The following is a 20,861-nucleotide window of genomic DNA, read 5'->3' on the forward strand; positions in this document are numbered from 1 at the left end:
TATATATATATATATGTGTATATGTGTGTCTATGTATTTATAAACATGCACTGGACACAGTCTGGGTCTCTGGTGCAGTCCGCATATACTACACAGTAAGGAGTTGCCCCTATATACTGTGTGATGTGTAGGTGTATATGTATGTATATATATATATATATATATATACTGGGCACTGTCTGAGTCTCTATATTATATACTATGTGTATATACAATATATATACTGGGCACAGTCTGGGTCTCTATATTATATATTATGTGTATATACGATATATATGCTGGGCACAGTCTGGGTCTATAATATAGAGATATATACTATGTGTATATACAGTATATATACTGGGCACAGTCTGGGTCTCTATGTTATATACTATGTGTATATACAATATATATACTGGGCACAGTCTGGGTCTCTATGTTATATACTATGTGTATATACAATATATATACTGGGCACAGTCTGGGTCTCTATATTATATACTATGTGTATATACAATATATATACTGGGCACAGTCTGGGTCTCTATTATATACTATGTGTATATACAATATATATATACTGGGCACAGTCTGGGTCTCTATTATATACTATGTGTATATACAATATATATACTGGGCACAGTCTGGGTCTCTATATGATATACTATGTGTATATACAATATATATATATATATATATATATATATATATATATATATATATATATATATATATATATATATATATATACAGGGCACAGTCTGGGCCTCTGGCGCCGTCTGTACATACTATACTGTCAGTTGTTCCTGATTCCTGTGGCTTTTTCCTGTGGCTAATCCCTGTCTTCTGCTCCCAGCTCGCCTGACCAGTAGCCAGATGTGCCGGCCACACATCCTGCACAGCCCAGCACTGCCCTGGCTGGAGAGTGGCAAGTCCGCCCTGTCCGCCGCCCACCACCACAACCCCTGGACAGTGAATCCCTTTGCGAAGACCCCCCTGCACCCCGCGGCCCCCGGCGGCTCCCTGTACCCGGGCGGGGGCTCCTCGGGGGCGGCGTCCGGTTCGCACTCCAGCCCGCACCTGTTCGGTTTTCCCCCGACCCCTCCCAAGGATGTATCCCCGGATCCAGGCAGTGCGGCCTCCCCGACCTCCAGGGCAGAGGACAAGGACAGTATCAAGTACCAGATGTCCCTGTCTGAGGGGATGAAGATGGAAGGTGGGAGCCCCCTAAGGAGCAGCCTCGGGCACATGGGAGCCCAGCCGTCCACCCACCACCCAATTCCCACCTACCCGTCCTATGTGCCGGCACCGCACGACTACAGCAGCAGCCTCTTCCATCCTGGCAGCTTACTGGGGGGCCCAGCCTCAAGCTTCACCCCAAAACAGAGGAGCAAGAGCAGATCGTGTTCAGGTGAGACCCCAGAACTTTCCCCTGAACTGAGCTACTGACAACTGCACCACCTTGAAGATCCATCACCTATCACCTATGCACCTTATATACACATTATCACCATCAGCAAATAGTGAACATTGGTTAATTAGCAGCTCCATCCTTTATTGACCTCAGTCCATAGGAAACAGTTCTTGCATCTCCATATACACTGCCCACCCCATGTACAGAGAGTATATAAGCTCTGATTTAGGAGTGCAGAGCTCAGGGGCACAGGCTGGATACATTTGTTAAACATGGCAGGGATAAATCACTATCAATAGGTGGGCTACAGACGCTGCAGGGGAACTGGCCACACTACAAACATGAGCTCATAGGTGGGCGACTCTGGCTCCAGGACTAGGGTAATGCAGAAAATATGACTTTACTATCCCTCTATCTACAGATCTAGATCATGAATATACATGACTTCCCAATGTCTGCGCACAAACTGCACAAAGGAACTGTTTCACCAACACACAGAGTGGATACAATTATATTTTGTTTATCTAGAATTACTGTAAAAAAAAATAAAATAGACAAAACAAAAATGTATAGAAATTGTTATTTTTTTAACAGATTCATGCTGTGTAATATTACAAATAAATTATCCTCAGAAAAGAAATATGTATAAAACCATTATTGTTAGATACATTTTTAATGATTTTAGTCCATTATATCCTCTGTGTGTATGTGTGTGTATAAACATATATATATATATATATATATATATATATATATATATATTACACAGAAGATATAATGGACTAAAATCATTAAAAGTGTATATGAAAGTAATATATTATTTTTATATACATTTTTAATGATTTTAGTATATTATACCCTCTGTGTGTGTGTGTGTGTATATATATATATGTATATATATATATATATATATATATATATATATATATATACACACATACATTTTTAATGATTGTAGCATATTATATAAATTATACATATATTATTTTTAGATACATTTGTAATGATTTTAGTACATTATATCCTTTGTGTGTGTATACACACACACACACACACACACACACATATATACACATATACACATATATACATACACACACACACACACACACACACACACACACACACACACACACACACAGGATATAATGTACTAAAATCATTAAAAATGTATCTAAAATATATAGATAGATAGATAGATAGATAGATAGATAGATAGATATGTTATTAACCTATAGGAACTTAATCCCTCCCACAGTCTGCAGGGATTTATATTATTGGACATAACTAGCTGATGACAGTAGAAATTGCCATCAGAATGAATAGAGCTGCGTGTAGATTCAGCGTTTTTTTATATATTATAATATATATATAATCCTTTTAGTAGGGGATTTCTTTAGAAATTTGTTAGTAATTGAACTAATAAATACAAATGTCACAAAAAGAATTAATTTGGAAATGCTAAACCTTCATGCACTCCTGTTCTTATTTATGAGAAACATTTATCCATTGTTTTATTACTTTTTTGTCCTGTAAAAAAAACCCGCTTCTAGATTGTTGTATTTTGTATCAATTTCCATAAATGAGATAAAATGGATGCGATATCTTTCCACCTATGTTGTGATTGGACATATAATTGCCGGATAGAATTCTCGTTGTTTACAAATAAGAATATAAATATTATTAGTCTGTTACATTTATTTGTAACGGTCGATTCTTCATTATTGATACATATTGATGGCAATACTGATATTTTGATAATATCCAGAGATTAGTGTGTTTATGTGGATGCACATTATGGGGGTTGTATAGTCAGGTGTGATTATGTCTTATCCAATTATTATTATTATTGCTGATGTTATGATTTGTGTCTGGAGATCGGTACAAAAATATTGTGAATTTGTTTTTAAAGAAAGAAATCCGGTTTCTTCGTGTTTCCATTTAGAAGGGAGAGAGTGTGTGAACTGCGGAGCCACGGCCACGCCGCTGTGGAGGAGGGACGGCACCGGCCACTATCTGTGCAACGCCTGCGGCCTCTACCACAAAATGAATGGTCAGAATAGACCACTCATAAAACCCAAGAGGAGACTGGTAGGTGCCTGCTGGGGGAGGGGAGGCTGATAATCATCATGATGTCTCCAATCTGTCACCGCCGAAGTTAAACTACAACTCCCAGCATGCTAGGAGAGGAGTCACAGGCTGCAGTTCACACTGCTGCGATTTCTGTTTTCTTGACTGCAGAGCTTACAATCTAATATATTGTTATTATGAATATATTAAGCACGTGTGTACTAACTTATATAAACATTTGTTCACTGTATTTGTATTTTTGATTTGCTATGGTATTTTTTAGTACTTTTATATATATATATATATATATATATATATATGTATGTATGTGTGTTTGTCCATTTTTTTCAGCGTCATTGTGAGTGAAGGGCGGGATTGCATATGATCAGAAAGCTCTGCAGGAGTTGTCACATCACTTTTCTTGGTGCCTTGTTATATAACGTGTGTTCACAGTGCGTTTTTAATGCGTATTTTTCTTAAGTGCAGCTTTGTCACAAAATTGGAAGCAAATCTCGATGCCAGCAAAGTGAATGAGAATCTTTAAGTGTCATGCACACATTGAGTATTTTCTTAATGCAGATTTGATGCAGAAATAAATCTGTAGCATGTCAATTCTTTCAGCATTTTTGCAGCGTTTTGTCACCCATTGAATTTAGCGTTTTGTTTTTTTTAATTTTCCCTAAGCCTTATGCGCACACTATTTGGTTGCAGAAATGACTCTGCACCAAATCTGCATCTCTTGTCTTGGCTGGAAAATAAAAGTGTGTTTTGGACCCTTTTTTTATTTGTTTTGGGTTTTTGTCATACTTTTTTTGCCTGCATGTACTGGGATGAAAAAAAAGTGTTTTGGACCCTTTTTTTATTTTTTTTTTTCATACCTTACGTTTGCGTGCATGTACTGGGCTGAACACCCCCCCCCCTGTAAGAATTGACATTATTTCTCTGTAAGGGTAAAAAATAGCAACATTTTAGCAACTTCAGGATTGTCATTGACTTTGCTAGCATAACAATTTTCATGCAGTTTTGTGACATCTGCACTAAAAAAAAAAAAGACAAAAACGCACTGTGTGCACATAGCCAAAGTATACTTTCAATATTTGTTCAGTATTTTACATCAGTAGTTGTAAACTGAATTCAGGAGTGGGTGGGAAATGCAGATATGGGGCAGGGTCTATGATACTTTTCCTCTGTTCTATCCCTGATTTTGTTTTATAAATACTGAACATGTGAACATGGCCTTATTTGTACTAAAGGAAGGGAGTGGAAATTTGACTAAACAATAGGTGGATTCACCCCTAAAATGAAGCAACCTCAGAAAAGGGCACCTATGTATAACGCTGGCACCGCTGCCACCAGTCCTGACAGCTGCAGGCAGTCACAATCCTGTAATTTTTAAAAGGAAAGGGGATCACTTATTTTACTAAATAATCAATGGATTGATTCACACCAAAAAGAAGCAACCTCATAGAAGGGCACTTATGTATAACACAAGCACCGCTGCCACCAGTCCTGACAGCTGCAGGCAGTCACAATCCTGTAATATTTAATAGGAAGGGGGATCACTTATTTTACTAAATAAACAATAGATTGATTCACTCCAAATGAAGCAACCTCATAGAAGGGCACCTATGTATAATGCAAGCACTGCTGCCACCAGTCCTGACAGCTGCAGGCAGTCACAATCCTGTAATATTTAAAAGGAAGGGGGATCACTTATTTTACTAAATAAACAATAGATTGATTCACTCCAAATGAAGCAACCTCATAGAAGGGAACTTATGTATAACGCAGGCACCGCTGCCACCAGTCTTAATTGCTGCAGGCAGTCACAATCATGGAATATTTAAAAGGAAAGGGGAAATCACTGGTTTTTTTTTTACTAAATAAATAATGGATTGATTCACCCCAAAATAAAGCAACCTCATAGAAGGGCACTTATGTATAACACAAGCACCGCTGCCACCAGTCCTAACAGCTGCAGGCAGTCACAATCGTGGAATATTTAAAAGAAAAGGGGAAATCACTTGTTTTTTACTAAATAAATAATGGATTGATTCACCCCAAAATGAAGCAACCTATGAGAAGGGAACTTATGTATAATGCATGCACTGCTGTCACCAGTCCTGACAGCTGCAGGCAGTCACAATGATGGCATATTTAAAAGGAAGGGGGGGGATCACTTATTTTACTAAATAAACAATGGATTGATTCACCCCAAAACTAAGCAACCTCAGAGATGGGAACTTATGTATAACGCAAGCACCGCTGCCACCAGTCCTGACAGCTGCAGGCAGTCACAATCATGGAATATTTAAAAGGAAGGGGGATCACTTATTTTACTAAATAAACAATGGGTGGATTAACCCCCAAAATAAAGCAACCTATGAGAAGGGAACTTATGTATAAAGCAGGCACCGCTGCCACCAGTCCTAATGGCTGCAGGCAGTCACAATCATGGAATATTTATCCCAACTGTTATTCCAAGTTTGGACAGGCGCAGCATCACCCTGAGAACAATGCCCTGCTCCCTTCATGCTCTGCCTGAGTAGTCTGATGGCAGAAACCCCTTATCAGCCCCATAAATCAGGGGAACCTCCCTGCTGTAATGTGCTCTGTGAAGGGCATGGAGTCACTTGTCTTGTATAGTCTACAGCAGCAGTGACTTTTATTCCCCCCTCTCTCCTTCTCTCCAGGACTCAGACAATCCCTACATTTTATAAGCTATTCATTTTTTTTTCCATGGAGTCCACCTCTACACTTTGTGTTCGGGAACTTGTCTTTGTTGTACAGGGCTCTATGTGAGCTCATGCTGGAAGCTTCCTATCCGGATATCTGCATTGTGCTGATAAGGAAACCTCGACTCTCTGTTTCCGGACATAAAATAAAAAGTTTAGAGAGTTTACCCTAGGCGAGGCTGTCCTGGCTGTTTTGAAATGTCCAATACTTTACAAATAATGCCTCTGAGGTTAATAATAATAAATTGATTTTTTTGTATGTGTTTTCTTGGAAAGACTGAGTAGGGGGTGGAGGGAGGGAGGTAGAACACCCCCCCCCTAAAAAAAAATAATAAAAAAAATAAATACAAAATATTAACTCTTAAACTGCCACTGAAGCCTGTGCTCTGACCTCTATGTCATCCTGTTACTCAGAGAAGGGGAATTCCTTTGAGTCACCTAAAACATTAGCTCTTCTCTGCCTAATTGACTTTCAAGCTTAAGAATAGTGAAATCCCCGGTGGCAGCATTGTTAAGAAGCTTGAAAAACAAATTATTCAGGGTATTAATAAAATGTGGTGAATCACAAATGCAGTCAAGATGATTGAAGCTGATACATATATAGTTTTGATATATATACACATATATTATTCCTCAATGTTGATTTCACTATAAAATTTCAGAACTGCAAGAAAAAAAAATATACTTGTTTATTTTGTTTTCTTTATTATTATTATTATTATTTGTTTTTCTGACATTTTATAATTGCAGAACAGTGAGGAATTATGTACATGTTTACATCTATCTATCTATCTATCTATCTATCTATCTATCTATCTATCTATCTATCTATGTATATATATATATATGTATATATATATATATATATATATATATATATATATATATACATATTTTCTCAATGTTAAGTTCATTATACAATGTCAGAACTGCAAAAAACCCTCAAAACATATATTTTGGTTTTTTTTTGTTTGTTTTTCAGCTCTGACATGTTATAATAGAGTCAACATTGAGGAATAATGTATATTTTGACAAATATATATATGTATGTATGCTGTGTGTATATATATATATATATATATATATATATATATATAAAATTATTCCTCAGTGGTGAATTAATTATACAATGTTAGGACTGCGAAAAAAAATTAAAAGTAAAATATATATTTCTTTATTTTATGTTCTTTTTCTTTTTTTTTTATTGCAGTTCTGACATGTCATAATGGATTCAACATTGAAGAATAATGTATATGTTTACAACTATATATATATATATATATATTTAAAATTCCTCAGCGATGAATTCATTATAAGATGTCAGAACTACAAAAAATAAAGTACGGTAAATATTAATAAAAAGTAAGAAAAATAAATGTAAAAAAAAATAAAAAATAAAATATATATATCTATATATATATAAATATATGTATATATATATATATATATATATATATATATATATATATATATATATATATATATATATATATATATATATCCACTTTGCAGTTCTGACACAGTATAATAAATTCAACATTGGGGAATAATATATATGTATGTATGTATGTGTATATATATGTATATATATATATATATATATATATATATATATATATTCCTCAATGTTGAATTCAGTATACAATGTCAGAAATGCAAAATGGTAATAATAAAAAGTTAAGAAAATATAACATTATATATATATATATATATATATATATATATATATATGTATATATATATATATATAAAACTTTGCTGTTCTGACATTTCATAGTGAATTCAAACTTGAGGAATAATTGATATTTTTACAATAATATTACTGGTGAGATAAAAGTGAGAGAAGTTTCCATCACTTCAGTGTATAAGATTGAAATGAGTCAGGGAGGATCTGAAAGGACTTTATATTGTTGCAATGGAGAAGTTGGACCAGACCACATGAATGTCCGTCCAGTGGGCTCTGTGTGTGGGGTGCCCCTGTTTTGCATTTGGGCACTATATGATGACCAGATCTGTGTTTCACCTCTGGACATTCTATATATTTAGCATTATATTTTAGGCTATTCGTTCATATTTATGTTGTGAATGATCCACTACTGGTTGTAATCTACATCTTCGGCCTCATTCCGAATTTTACTTTTCGGGTTCATATTCTATCCTTGTTTTTTTGCAGACAGACCATATATATGGTATATATAACCATTATAATGAATGATGCCTTTTGTGTTTTATTCCGCATACTCTGTAACTGCTGTGTTTTTTTCATGTCTTCTATTTTAATCAAGATTGAATAAATGGACTTGTTTTAATACGCTATTGCTTGGATGACTTTTGTGCTGTTCCTTTTCAACTATTTTTTTCTATGTAACCATTACAGTCTTGGGGGGGTTGTTCTGATATATTGGTTTTTGCTGACCGAGTATTCGAAAAAAATCAATAAATTGGAAGCGTGTTCTTTTGTTTATCCAAAAAATGGATCAAATTCACCATTGCCAGTCAATAAGTCTGAATATAATTTATATAGCACATGGATGCCATCCGTGTGCCGTCTGTATTTTTTTTTTAATAATAATAATTATTATTATTATTATTATTATTATTATTATTATTATTTAAGGTCTCATTCAGGGTTGGTATTATTTTACATATGGCTGAAAAAAATTTCAGGTTTAATTTTCATCCGTGTTTTTCTCCGATTTTTGTCGGTGTTTGCTCCGTTTTCCCATCATATAACTGATAAAGGTTCTCCTAGTAATTCCTATGTTGACCGTGATTTTCATGGACCCATATATTTATGGGTGACTTTGATCCGTGACTCCGATCCAAAACGGACATGTTGGATTTTTTTTTACAGACGAACAGTCCTCAAAAAATCCAGACATGTGAATAGCAGCATAGACTTTAATGAAATCAGGGATAGAACAAGTGCAGCGTTCGCGGACGTCTTAGTAAGTCTCCTAGGGTAAGGCCAAACTGTTTATTGGGTGAGATTTTTTTTTTTTGTTATAGATACCTGAGATCACTAATGCCATATTGATGGTGAAAAAGTGCCACAGATAGGCAGCATGGTGGCTCAGTGGTTAGCACTGGCGCTTTAGCGCTGAGGTCCTGGGTTCAAATCCCACCAAGGGCAACATCTACGATGAGTTTGTATGTTCTCTGTGGGTTTTCTTTGGCTCCTCCAAAGACCTAATGATAGGGGTTTAAATTGTGAGCCCCAATGGGGACAGTGATGATGTCTGTAAGGGCCGTTTCACACATCCGGCTTTTGGTCGGATTCAGCGCACTCCAGTACCATGCATACAATACAATGGCATCGCCAGCGCCGGATGTGTGACACTAGCCTTAGAGAGGTTGTCCACTACTTTTACATTGATGACCAATCCTTACGATAGGTCACCAATGTCTGATTGGCCGGGGTCCGACACCCGGCACCTCCGCTGATCAGCTGTTCTTGGTGTTGGAGCTGCTCTGTTCCCTGATACCGGTCGCGGCCGGGTACTGCACATCCGCCTCCTATTGCTTTGAATGGGAGGCGGATGTGCAGGACCCCGCCATGGCCTCTATCAGTTGACGCGGCATAAGCATATCCTGCACTGGAAAGAGCTGATCAGCGGGAGTGCCAAGTGTTGGACCCCCACCGATCAGACATTGATGACCTATCCTACGGGTCAGCCATCAATGTAAAAGTAGTGGACAACCCCTTTAAATTCATGGTGCTATGTAAACTATATAAACACTCATCCATCACAATGGTGAAAATCGTACAAGAACCAGACGTCTGAACGATGCCTTAAGTGGCCGTGTAGACACCAAATCTGCGGTCATAAGTGTTACCAAGTCTAGTAATTTTTCTACTTCTGCAACTAATTTTCAGAAATAATCAATATGTTGCCTCTTTATGGGCCTATGGCAATGTAACAATGTATCATTGTGGACTGTAAAGGTTGCATGGTTATTGTGGCACCTACTGACTTGTATCGATCTATCCTTTAACAGTCAGCGGCTCGGAGAGCAGGGACCTGTTGTGCAAACTGTCAAACAACAACCACAACCTTATGGCGACGCAATGCAAATGGAGACCCAGTGTGTAACGCCTGCGGACTGTACTACAAATTACACAATGTAAGTTGCCCCCGGTGGTGGGATGCTCGCTATGGCGGAGCTTGGCTTCCTTGGAATTCAATGAGATTGGTTTCTGTTAGGTGCTCCCCGGGGTAATGCACCATTCATGCTCCAGCATAGCAATGCCACATCCAATGTGACCTAACAATGCAACAGCTTGGCTACTGCGGCCCTGAAAAACCAAAAGGGAGATGGCGAGACAATAGCCGCACAATCATCCCTTCTCTTTCAATTTGTTGAATTAATTTGGATGATGCTTGTTTAACTATTCGGCTGCTTGAATGATTCATATATGCCCAATCAGTAAGTAGGGTGCAAAATGGCACCAAAGACACCCAATAGTGCATATTTTTCAATATTTAAACCTTATGCAATAGAGCCAGTCACTTTATATCCATCAACTTGCTCAGTGGTTAGCACTGCAGGCTTGTGGTGTCTCAGTGGTTAGCACTGCAGTCTTGTGGTGTCTCAGTGATTAGCACAGCAGTCTTGTGGTGGCTCAGTGATTAGCACAGCAGTCTTGTGGTGGCTCAGTGGTTAGCACTGCATTCTTGTGGTGGCTCAGTGGTTAGCACTGCAGTCTTGTGGTGGCTCAGTGGTTAGCAATGCAGTCTTGTGGTGGCTCAGTGGTTAGCACTGCAGTCTTGTGGTGGCTCAGTGGTTAGCACTGCAGTTTTGTGGTGGCTCAGTAGTTAGCACTGCAGTCTTGTGGCTCAGTAGTTAGCACTGCAGTCTTCTGGTGGCTCAGTGGTTAGCACTGTAGTCTTGGGGTTGCTCAGTGGTTAGCACTTCAGTCTTGTGGTGGCTCAGTGGTTAGCACTGCAGTCTTGTGGTGGCTCAGTAGTTAGCACTGCAGTCTTGTGGTGGTCCAGTGGTTAGTTTTGTGGTGGCTCAGTCGTTAGCACTGCAGTCTTGTGGTGGCTCAATGGTTAGCACTTTAGTCTTGTGGTGGCTCAGTGGTTAGCACTGCAGTCTTGTGGAGGCTCAGTGGTTAGCACTGCAGTCTTGTGGAGGCTCAGTGGTTAGCACTGCAGTCTTGCAGCGCTGGGGTCCTGGGTTCAAATCCCACCAAGGACACCATCTGCAAGGAGTTTGTATGTTCTCCCCGTGTTTGCACAGGTTTCCTCCCACACTCCAAAGCCAAATTGATAGGGAATTTAGATTATGAGTCCCAATGGGAACAGTGGAATTAATAGTGCTATATAAGTGAGCAAAGTAAATAAATAACATATAATGATGTAGTCATCATTGTCAGTAACCGAAATTGGCACCGGTGACATTACCGAGACACAATGAGCCCCTTGTGTTACTGGGACTCTCCAGCCATCCAATACAGGAGCCAATGATGGAAAGTATTAAATAAATACTTTTTTTTTAATTTCCAATGTAATAATTAGCCAAAAGAAAAGTAATTTTAAAAATAAACCCATCTGTGGCCCTCTTGATATGGGATGTGTTATTCGCGGTTAAGGAACTATCACTAACCAGTGGCGGACATTCATGGGTGCAGCCTGTGCAACTACACAGGGGCCCAAGAGATGAGGGGGGGGGGGCATTTCTAAACCCAAAGTAGATGGAATTGTGCATTACGATGAGTTTATGGGCTGCAAAAGGTCCATACATTGTCCTTGCACAGGGGCCTGAGAGGTAAAGGGGGTCATTTCTACCCCAAAGCTGGAGGAATTGTGCATCATGATGAGTTTTTGGGCTGCAAAGGGCCCATATATTATCCTTGCACATGGGTCCCTGGTGGTTGGGGGGGGCAATTTCTACCCCAAAGCAGATGGAATTGTGCATTATGATAAGTTTTTGGGCTGCAAAATGCCCATATATTGCTCCTGCACAGGGGCCCAAGAAGTAAGGGGTCCATTTCTACCCCAAAAGCAGATAGAATTGTGCACTATAGTGAGTTTTTGGCCGGCAAAGGGTCCATATATTGTCCTTGCACAGGGACCCAAGAGTTTAGGGGGCCATTTCTACCCTCAAAGTAGATGGAATTATACATTATAATTAGTTTTGGGCTGTAAAGGGCCCATTTATTGTTCTTACATATGGATCCAAGGTGGTTGGGGGTGGGTCAATTTCTACTCCAAAGTGGATGGAATTGTGAATTATGATGGGTTTTTGGACTGTAAAGGGCTCATATATTGGTTTTGCACAGGGGCCCCAAGTGGTTGGGGTCCAAGCAGATGGAATTGTGCATTATAATGAGTCTTCGGCCGGCAAAAGGCCCATATATTGTTGTTGCATAGGGGCCCAGGAGTTTAGGGGGCCATTTCTACCCCCAAAGTAGATGGAATTGTACATTAGAATGAGTTTTTTGGCTGCAAATGGCTCATATATTGTTCTTGCACGGGGGCCCCAAAATTTTAGGGGGCCCATTTCTATCCCCAAAGTAGATTAATTGTGGATTATAATGAGTTTTTGGGCTGCAAAGGGCCCATATAATATTCATGCACAGAGGTCCCAAGAGGTTGGGGGGCCCATTTGTACCCCAAAGCAGATGGAATTGTGCATTATGATGAGTTTTTGGGCTGCAAAGGGCCCATATATTGCTCTTGCACAGGGGCCCCAAAATTTTAGGGGGCCCATTTCTATCCCCAAAGTAGATTAATTGTGGATTATAATGCGTTTTTGGGCTGGAGGGCCCATATATTGTTCTTGCACAGGGTCCCAAGAGGTAAGGAGGGGCATTTCTACCAAAAATTAGATGGAAATGTGCATTATGATGAGTTTTTAGGCTGCAAAGGGCCCCTACATTGTTCTTGCACAGAGACCCTCTTCTGTTTGTGTCCACCAGTGCGCCCATATATTGTTCTTGCACAGGGGCCCATTTCTACCCCAAAAGCAGATGGAATTGTGGATTGTAATGAGTTTTGGGGCTCCAAAGGGCCCATATAATATTCTTGCACAGAGGTCCCAAGAGGTTGGGGGGCCCATTTGTACCCCAAAGCAGATGGAATTGTGCATTATAATGAGTTTTTGGGTTGCACAGGGGCTCATTTTCTGTTTCCGCCAGTGCCGCATCTTTTCCGCAAGAATGTAAATGGTTTAAATTATGGCCGAGTCTGAAGTTCTTGTCCATCTTTTCTACAAGAGTGCAGAGATATTGTACATGGTTTAAATTAGGGCCGCGTCTGATGTTCTCGTATTTTCTTACAGGTGAATAGGCCCCTGACCATGAAAAAGGAAGGAATTCAGACCAGGAATAGGAAAATGTCCAACAAGTCCAAGAAAAACAAGAAAGGCTCGGAGTGTTTTGAGGAACTTTCCAAGTGTATGCAGGAGAAGTCCTCCCCTTTCAGCGCGGCTGCCCTGGCCAGCCACATGGCTCCAATGGGGCACTTGGGTCCTTTCAGCCACTCTGGCCACATTTTGCAGACACCGACACCAATCCACCCTTCCTCTAGTTTGTCCTTCGGGCATCCACACCCATCCAGCATGGTAACAGCAATGGGATAAATATAAATCCTTTTAGAGACTGTGTAAGAGCACGTGGGCAATGCCTAGGTTGGCGCCTGGAGACCTCCAAGAAGACAATGTAGAGCCGGCCCGCACCTCCTCCAAGGCATTCACATTGGACTTATACAGGACTCTTTGGTGGGACCAGATAAGCACTTTCCTCCCCTTGGACTGGAAATAGGAATAATCTGTTTTCCACTCGCTGACCCACCGGCAGTGAAGGTAATAAGGTGGACAGAGTGAGATTTTATCTTGTTACTTTCTTGTTTTGTTTTTAAATTACTGTGAATATTGTAAATACATTAACGTCTCTTGTGGGTGGAAAAGACCCGGTGGTAGTTGATGATGCTGGATTTATACTGCAGACTTGTTACAAATGGAAAATCTTTATATAAAGAAAACAAAATTAAAATCTACGGCTTAATTTAAAAAAAAAAAAAAAAAAAAAAAAAAAAAATTAAAAAAAAATATTTATTTTTTCGCTCCTGGAATTTTTTTTTTCTTTCTCAATCCGTCTTTGCCCTCGTCCTCGGAGTCATCATTTCTTTTTTTTTTCCTGCTTGGACAAGACCCGCCATAACATCTTTGACCTGAACTTAACCCTGAAGAGGTTTCGGACTAAACAACCATGAAGGCAAACAAACATTGAAAATTGTTTTATGTGGTTCTCTGTAAAGTGATTTCACCTGGTCCAAGTTTTTCCCCTTTTTTTTTTCTTAAATGTTAAGGCTCATTGGCTTCGCTCCCCGACATTCCTTATTTGCACGTGCCAGATTTTCTTGAAATTCAGATATGTTTTCAATGTAACAGAGAAATATTCCTGACATTTTTTATTTTTTTAAAATTATAATTACTTCCGAATGTTCTTTTTTTCTATGTGCGACCCTAAATTATTAGTTCATGCCACCTCTGGTTTAAAAAAAATAAAAAATAAAAAATGTATTTTTTTTTTTACAAAAATGTCATTTCAGGACATTTAGATCTATATTCCTGACATTATATTTTTTTTTAAATTATAATTACTTCCGAATGTTCTTTTTTTCTATGTGCGACCCTAAATTATTAGTTCATGCCACCTCTGGTTTAAAAAAAAGTAAAAAATGTATTTTTTTTTTTACAAAAATGTCATTTCAGGACATTTAGATCTATATTCCTGACATTTTATTTTTTAAAATTATAATTACTTCCGAATGTTCTTTTTTGCTATGTGCGACCCTAAATTATTAGTTCACGCCACCTCTGATTTAAAAAAAATAAAAAAATAAAAAAATTAATATAGTAATTTCAGGACATTTAGATCTATATTCCTGACATTTTATTTTTTTAAATTATAATTACTTCCGAATGTTCTTTTTGCTATGTGCGACCCTAAATTATTAGTTCATGCCACCTCTGATTTAAAAAAAAAAAAAAATAAAAAAATTAAAATAGTAATTTCAGGACATTTAGATCTATATTCCTGACATTTTATTTTTTTAAATTATAATTACTTCCGAATGTCTGTTTTTTTTTCCAATGTGCGACCCTCAAAACTTCACCTCTGATTTAAAAAAATAAAAAAAATAAATAAATGAAAAATAAAATAAAAATTTCTGCATAATTTTAGCAGAAAGTTTGATCATTTTGTTTTAAAAACAATATTAATAATAATGTGAAAAAAATGTAACATATGCTTGCCCCTTCTAAAATATCATCTAAATGTTAACGATTTAATATCACATTATTATGTATATATTAATTATTTAATCTGGGTGGAGGATAAAATGCAGAAATTGAACCATCGATGTAAAAGGAAACGTATTTTGAAATAAATTAATGCTCCTGATTTTGACATTTACACAGATATTTTTTGGGGAAGAAAAAAAAAAATTAATTTAGGGCTAACTTAAGGCTTAAGAATAGATGTCATCAGGACGGGCGTAGATGCACACATTAATAAAGACGGTTGATGGGGGGGAAAAAAAAGGAAAAAAAAAGAGGGGGGTTTGGGATTGCACCCTTAGGTCCTTTAATATTTCTTTAAACTCCTAGCTGCCAGGAAACACTCCAGCTATTGTCCTGATCGCCTGGCCGCATAAGGGTTAATGCTCATGGTACAAGCTGTACATTATTTTGTACCTTTTTTTTTTAGTTGGTTGGGGAGGGATACATTACTGATATACAAGAAATATAAAGTGCAATATCTTGCCAGCCTGCAGTTCAGTCTGGGGGCCCGGAATAAATTATTTTGTATCGGTAGGCTCATTAAAATGATACAGTATTTTTTTTTTTTTTTTTACTTTGTTTCGTTTAGTGACCTTAAGTTATTGTTGATTCTGTACACCATGTTTATAATATTGTCTGTAAAAAGTGTATGCTATCCTCCTATTCAATGAAGGTGAATATTATGAATAAAAAACAAACTTTTGTGGAATGTTGGATTTTCTTTATTTATTTATTTACACATTTTATTGATAAACAAATTCCTGGAATCATTTGTGACAAAATCTGATTAAAATTGGTAAAAAAAAATATTATAAAATCAAGAATTATTTATTCATATTATTGATAAACAAAGTCAAAGAATCATTGTGGTTAAACATGATAATAATAGTTAAAAAAAATATTATAAAATCAATAGTTATTTATTCATATTATTGATAAGCAAATTCAAAGAATCATGGTGATTAAACCTGATAATAATACTTAAAAATAGTTATTTATTCATAGTATTGAGAAACAAATTCAAGGAATCATTTGTGGCAAAATCTGATTATAACAAGTAAAAAAATATTATAAAATCAATAGTTATTTATTCATATTATTGATAAACAAATTCAAGAAATCATTTGTGATAAAATCTGATTATAAAAAAAAATATTATAGAATCAAGAGTTATTTATTCATATTATTGATACATTCAAGAATCATTTGTGATAAAATCTGAGAATAGTTAAAAAATTATTATAATTATAAAATCAAAGAGTTATTTATTCATATTATTGATAAATTCAAGGAATCACTTGTGATAAAATCTGATTAAAATAGGTAAAAAAAATATATTATAAAATCATTATTTATTCATAGTATTGATGAACAAATTCAAGAAATCATTTGTGATAAAATCTGATTAAAATAGGTAAAAATATTATAAAATCAAGAGTTATTTATTCATATTATTGATAACTTCAAGGAATAATTTTTGATTAAATCTAATAATAATAGTAAAATAAATATATTATAAAATGAAGAGTGATTTATTCATAAACTTAGCAGAGATCATTCTATTGCCTTTTATTTGGAAATCTTTATTTTTAAGTATTAGAAATAGATAATTTTTATTACTATAAGAAATGATAATATATTATTTATTCACTTATATATTATTATTTATTCTAATTATTATTCTATTTATTTATTATAATATTTATTCACTTAGCGCTATGGAATTAATGGTGTTAAGTGAATAAATGTTATAATAAATAATTAGAATAATAATTAGAATTACATTTTTTTTAGAATAAGCAATATAATATATAAGTGAATAAATATTATTATTTTAAATTGGTAGACTTCCTTCACACATTTTATTTTGTTATGATTCAAGTGTTTACGATTTTTTTAATTTTTTATATGTAGTTTTTCTATTATTTTTAAGTCATAGGCTACGTTCTCACAATGAGTTTTTTTCTGGTGACGTTTCGATTTTGCAGATTTTCTGCATCCATTATTTAAATGTGGTTACTAGCGGCTTTTTTTTTCAGATGGGTTTTTATTGAATTTTTTGACACAGCGATTTTTGATTCTTGTTAATATGTCATGTTTTATTTTTTTTTTAATTTTCTGGTATTTGGCATTGTTAAACTTATGTACGGTTTACATATGTGTTTGATACAGAAACACACATCTATTTTTTTACCGGCGGATTTTCCGCATCTAATGCAAGTCTATGACAAAAATTGAAATTGCACATAAAACTTTACATGTGGCGAATTTGAAACGCACCCCAGGTCAGTTTACATTGAGTAAAAAAGAACAGCGGACAGGAGATTTCTATAAATCCCATCCAATTTTCTGGAACTGAAAGATGTTGCGTTTTTGACTCAAAAACTCACTAAAAGCTCATAATGGACACACAGCCTTATAGCGAAATCACACATTAAGAATACCATATAAATGCCTCACCTGGAGTATGCTGACCCTAAAAGTGACAGTCCCCTTCGACACACCATGCCATGCAACAAAATCTCAACAAAAAAAGTCCTAAAATGTTCAAACGCTTAATGGAATCCAGACTAACCAATGTTCATGAACACAATTCCTAAAGAGTCTTGAAGCTATGGCTTTTTTTTTTCCTTTATGTAGATTATATATATATATATATATATATATATATATATTTATTAGGGATGGATCACACGTGGCATTTCACTGTAGATCAACACCACATTTTTATTTTATTGTCAAAATATATTTAAAAAATATACACAAATAAATAATAAAAATGCAAGTGACGCCACATGTTTATATATTATTTCTACAATGAATTTTATGCAATAAATATATCTTAGTATGATCCTCTATTTCCCTTAGGATTGGCTGTTTATTTGGGGTTATCTTGTTTACAGTTATATAGATTTGGATAGAGGAAATACACGGAGCCCGGGTCAGGTGTGTGGCCGGGGAACACTGCAGGGCTGTTCTGTACAAATCTTGATTATATTCACTTTTCAAAACAGTAGAAAAGAACCAAATACTATGACTGTATCACTGAGTAATAGTGATCTTATAATTTCCAAGTGTAGTTACAATTATGAGGCAAATGGAACAATTACAAAGTTTATAATAATAATATAATAATAATAGGTTTAAACATGTCTAAATAATTGTATTTAGTTTTGTGTATCAGAGACAAAACAGTCTATTTATCTATCCTCTGTCTTTCTATCTATCCTTCTATCTATCTATCCTCCGTCCTTTTATCTATCTATCTATCTATCTATCTATCTATCTATCTATATATCTATCTCTATCTATCTATCCACCATCCTTCTATGTATCTATCCTCTGTTCTTCTATCTACCCTGCTATCTATCTATAATTCTATCTTCCATCATTCTTTCTATCTATCCTCCATTCTTCTATATCTATCATCCACCATTCTATCTATCTATCTATCTATCTATCTATCTATCCTCTATCCTCCGTCCTTTTATCTATCTATCTATCTATCTATCTATCTATCTATCCTCCATCCTTTTATCTATCTATCCATCCTCCTATCTATCTATTCTCCGTCCTTCTATCTTTCTATGCATCCTTCTATCTATCGATCTATCTATCTATCCTCCATCCTTTTATCTATCTATCTATCCTCCATCATTCTATCTATCTATCCATCTATCTATCTATCTATCCATCCTTCTATCTATCTACCTATCTATCTATATCTATCTATCTATCTATCTATCTATCCATCCTTCTATCTATCTATTCTCCGTCCTTCTATCTTTCCATCCATCCTTCTATCTATCTATATCTAGCCCTATGGCTATGTTGATGTAAATCAGTCTATTAAACATGCTAAGACAACTGCAATATTTTGTTTTCAGGTGGAACCAGTTTTGCAGGATCCATGGGATGGGTATTCCCGCTTTGCCTAAATTCCCCATAGAAAAATTGTACTGAATGACCTTATCTACCTTTCCTCTTATTACATACATTGACTAGAGACACAACCATGTCTCCTTGACAGGGCTGAGATTCAGATCTGTAACCTATAGATAGGTGCATGACTGTCGATTTCATTTACATCGGAGTTTTCTGACTAGTATCCTCCATAGCTAGAGGTTTATGCTGCAGAGCTATCTTCTATGTATGTAGCACTGAAGTTCTTACCTATTAAAGGGATTGTCCATTTTAAACCAAGTATTCACATAAACCAAGATGAGGAATTCTGAGATATTAGGGATTTATCGTAACAATAAGGAAGAACAGTGAACATCACAGAGGGGAGGAAAGTATGTGGATTAGGGCTCGTTCAGACGACCGTATAAATCAGACATGTGCTATCTGATTTTTATATCATATATCAAACTGATCCATGTTATTCCATGGGGCAGAGCAGAATTTGTGTGAAAACATCATCATGCTGAAATCGGATGAGACTCACCCAGTCAAGTCTATGGGTGCGAGAAAAAAAACGGGTTCCACAGTATGACATCTGATATTTACAAATACATTACAATTGTGTAGCATAGGAAACTGTAAATGGTCCTGTATATGATTTATTACTGCTACTGTAAAACAACGGACAAGTGAGAAACAAAATCGGCCAACTTTTTTGGATACAAATCAGACTGATTTTTTTTAATACTCTTTATACCGGTCTGTCATTGTTATTTTGTTTATTGTTATTTATATGCCCAGGGGGCATACACTGCGAGTGGAAGAAAAGCGATTCCGGCAGCTAAATAGGAAAGGGTTCTTTACAGTTAGGCTAGGGCCCCACTTTGCGTTCAGAACGCACGTTTTGGGCTTAAGTGATTTGACCAAAGTTGCCTTTTTCAGAAATTTAGCGCTGAAAACGCATGCGTATTTACCGCGTTTTAGATGCGTTTTCAGCGCTTTTTACCTGCTTTTCCACCTGCGTTTTTTTATAGATGCGTTTTAAACATCATGACACTGCTAAATAAAGTTTAAATAGTCAAATCAATGAAAAAATTGGAAAAAAGAAACAAATCTATATTTTTGTGAAATATAATGGAATTACCGTACATTTGTTTTTTAATGAAATTATAGCGGTAATATGATATTTTATGGAAAAATACCACTAATTTAATAAATTTCTTATTTTTAATTGTCGGACTATGTGTGTGTGTAAAGGGACATATGAAATCATTATTTTAATATCCAAAACGCCTGTTTTCTGCACATAAAAAGCAGGTAAAACACTGGAATTTGTAGGAATCTTGGTTTTTGTCTTTTCTCATTGACTTCAATGTTAGCAAAACGCATCCAAAATGGCAAAAAAAATTGACATGCTGCTTCTTTGAATGCATGGTTTTTGCCACAAAATATGCAAATTAAACACAGCG

The 20,861-nt window shown here is 36.1% G+C and overlaps 1 protein-coding gene across 4 annotated transcripts in view; it reads left to right on the forward strand.

Moving 5' to 3' along the window:
* Positions 1-16,198, forward strand: part of GATA2 (GATA binding protein 2) — a 30,059-nt gene extending 13,861 nt beyond the window's left edge. For 3 of the 4 annotated variants that reach the window (XM_075321506.1, XM_075321507.1, XM_075321505.1), the window contains exons 3-6: positions 836-1,390; positions 3,306-3,484; positions 10,198-10,323; positions 13,486-16,198. In XM_075321506.1, the coding sequence (XP_075177621.1) occupies positions 836-1,390; positions 3,306-3,484; positions 10,198-10,323; positions 13,486-13,785 (1,160 nt within the window). In that variant the 3' untranslated portion in view covers positions 13,786-16,198. The remainder of the gene's footprint in view (positions 1-835; positions 1,391-3,305; positions 3,485-10,197; positions 10,324-13,485) is intronic. The other variant, XM_075321508.1, reaches the window with a different exon arrangement.
* Positions 16,199-20,861: the final 4,663 nt, after the last annotated feature.

Source organism: Anomaloglossus baeobatrachus, chromosome 8 (genome assembly GCF_048569485.1).
Source record: "Anomaloglossus baeobatrachus isolate aAnoBae1 chromosome 8, aAnoBae1.hap1, whole genome shotgun sequence".
NCBI lineage: Eukaryota > Metazoa > Chordata > Amphibia > Anura > Aromobatidae > Anomaloglossus > Anomaloglossus baeobatrachus.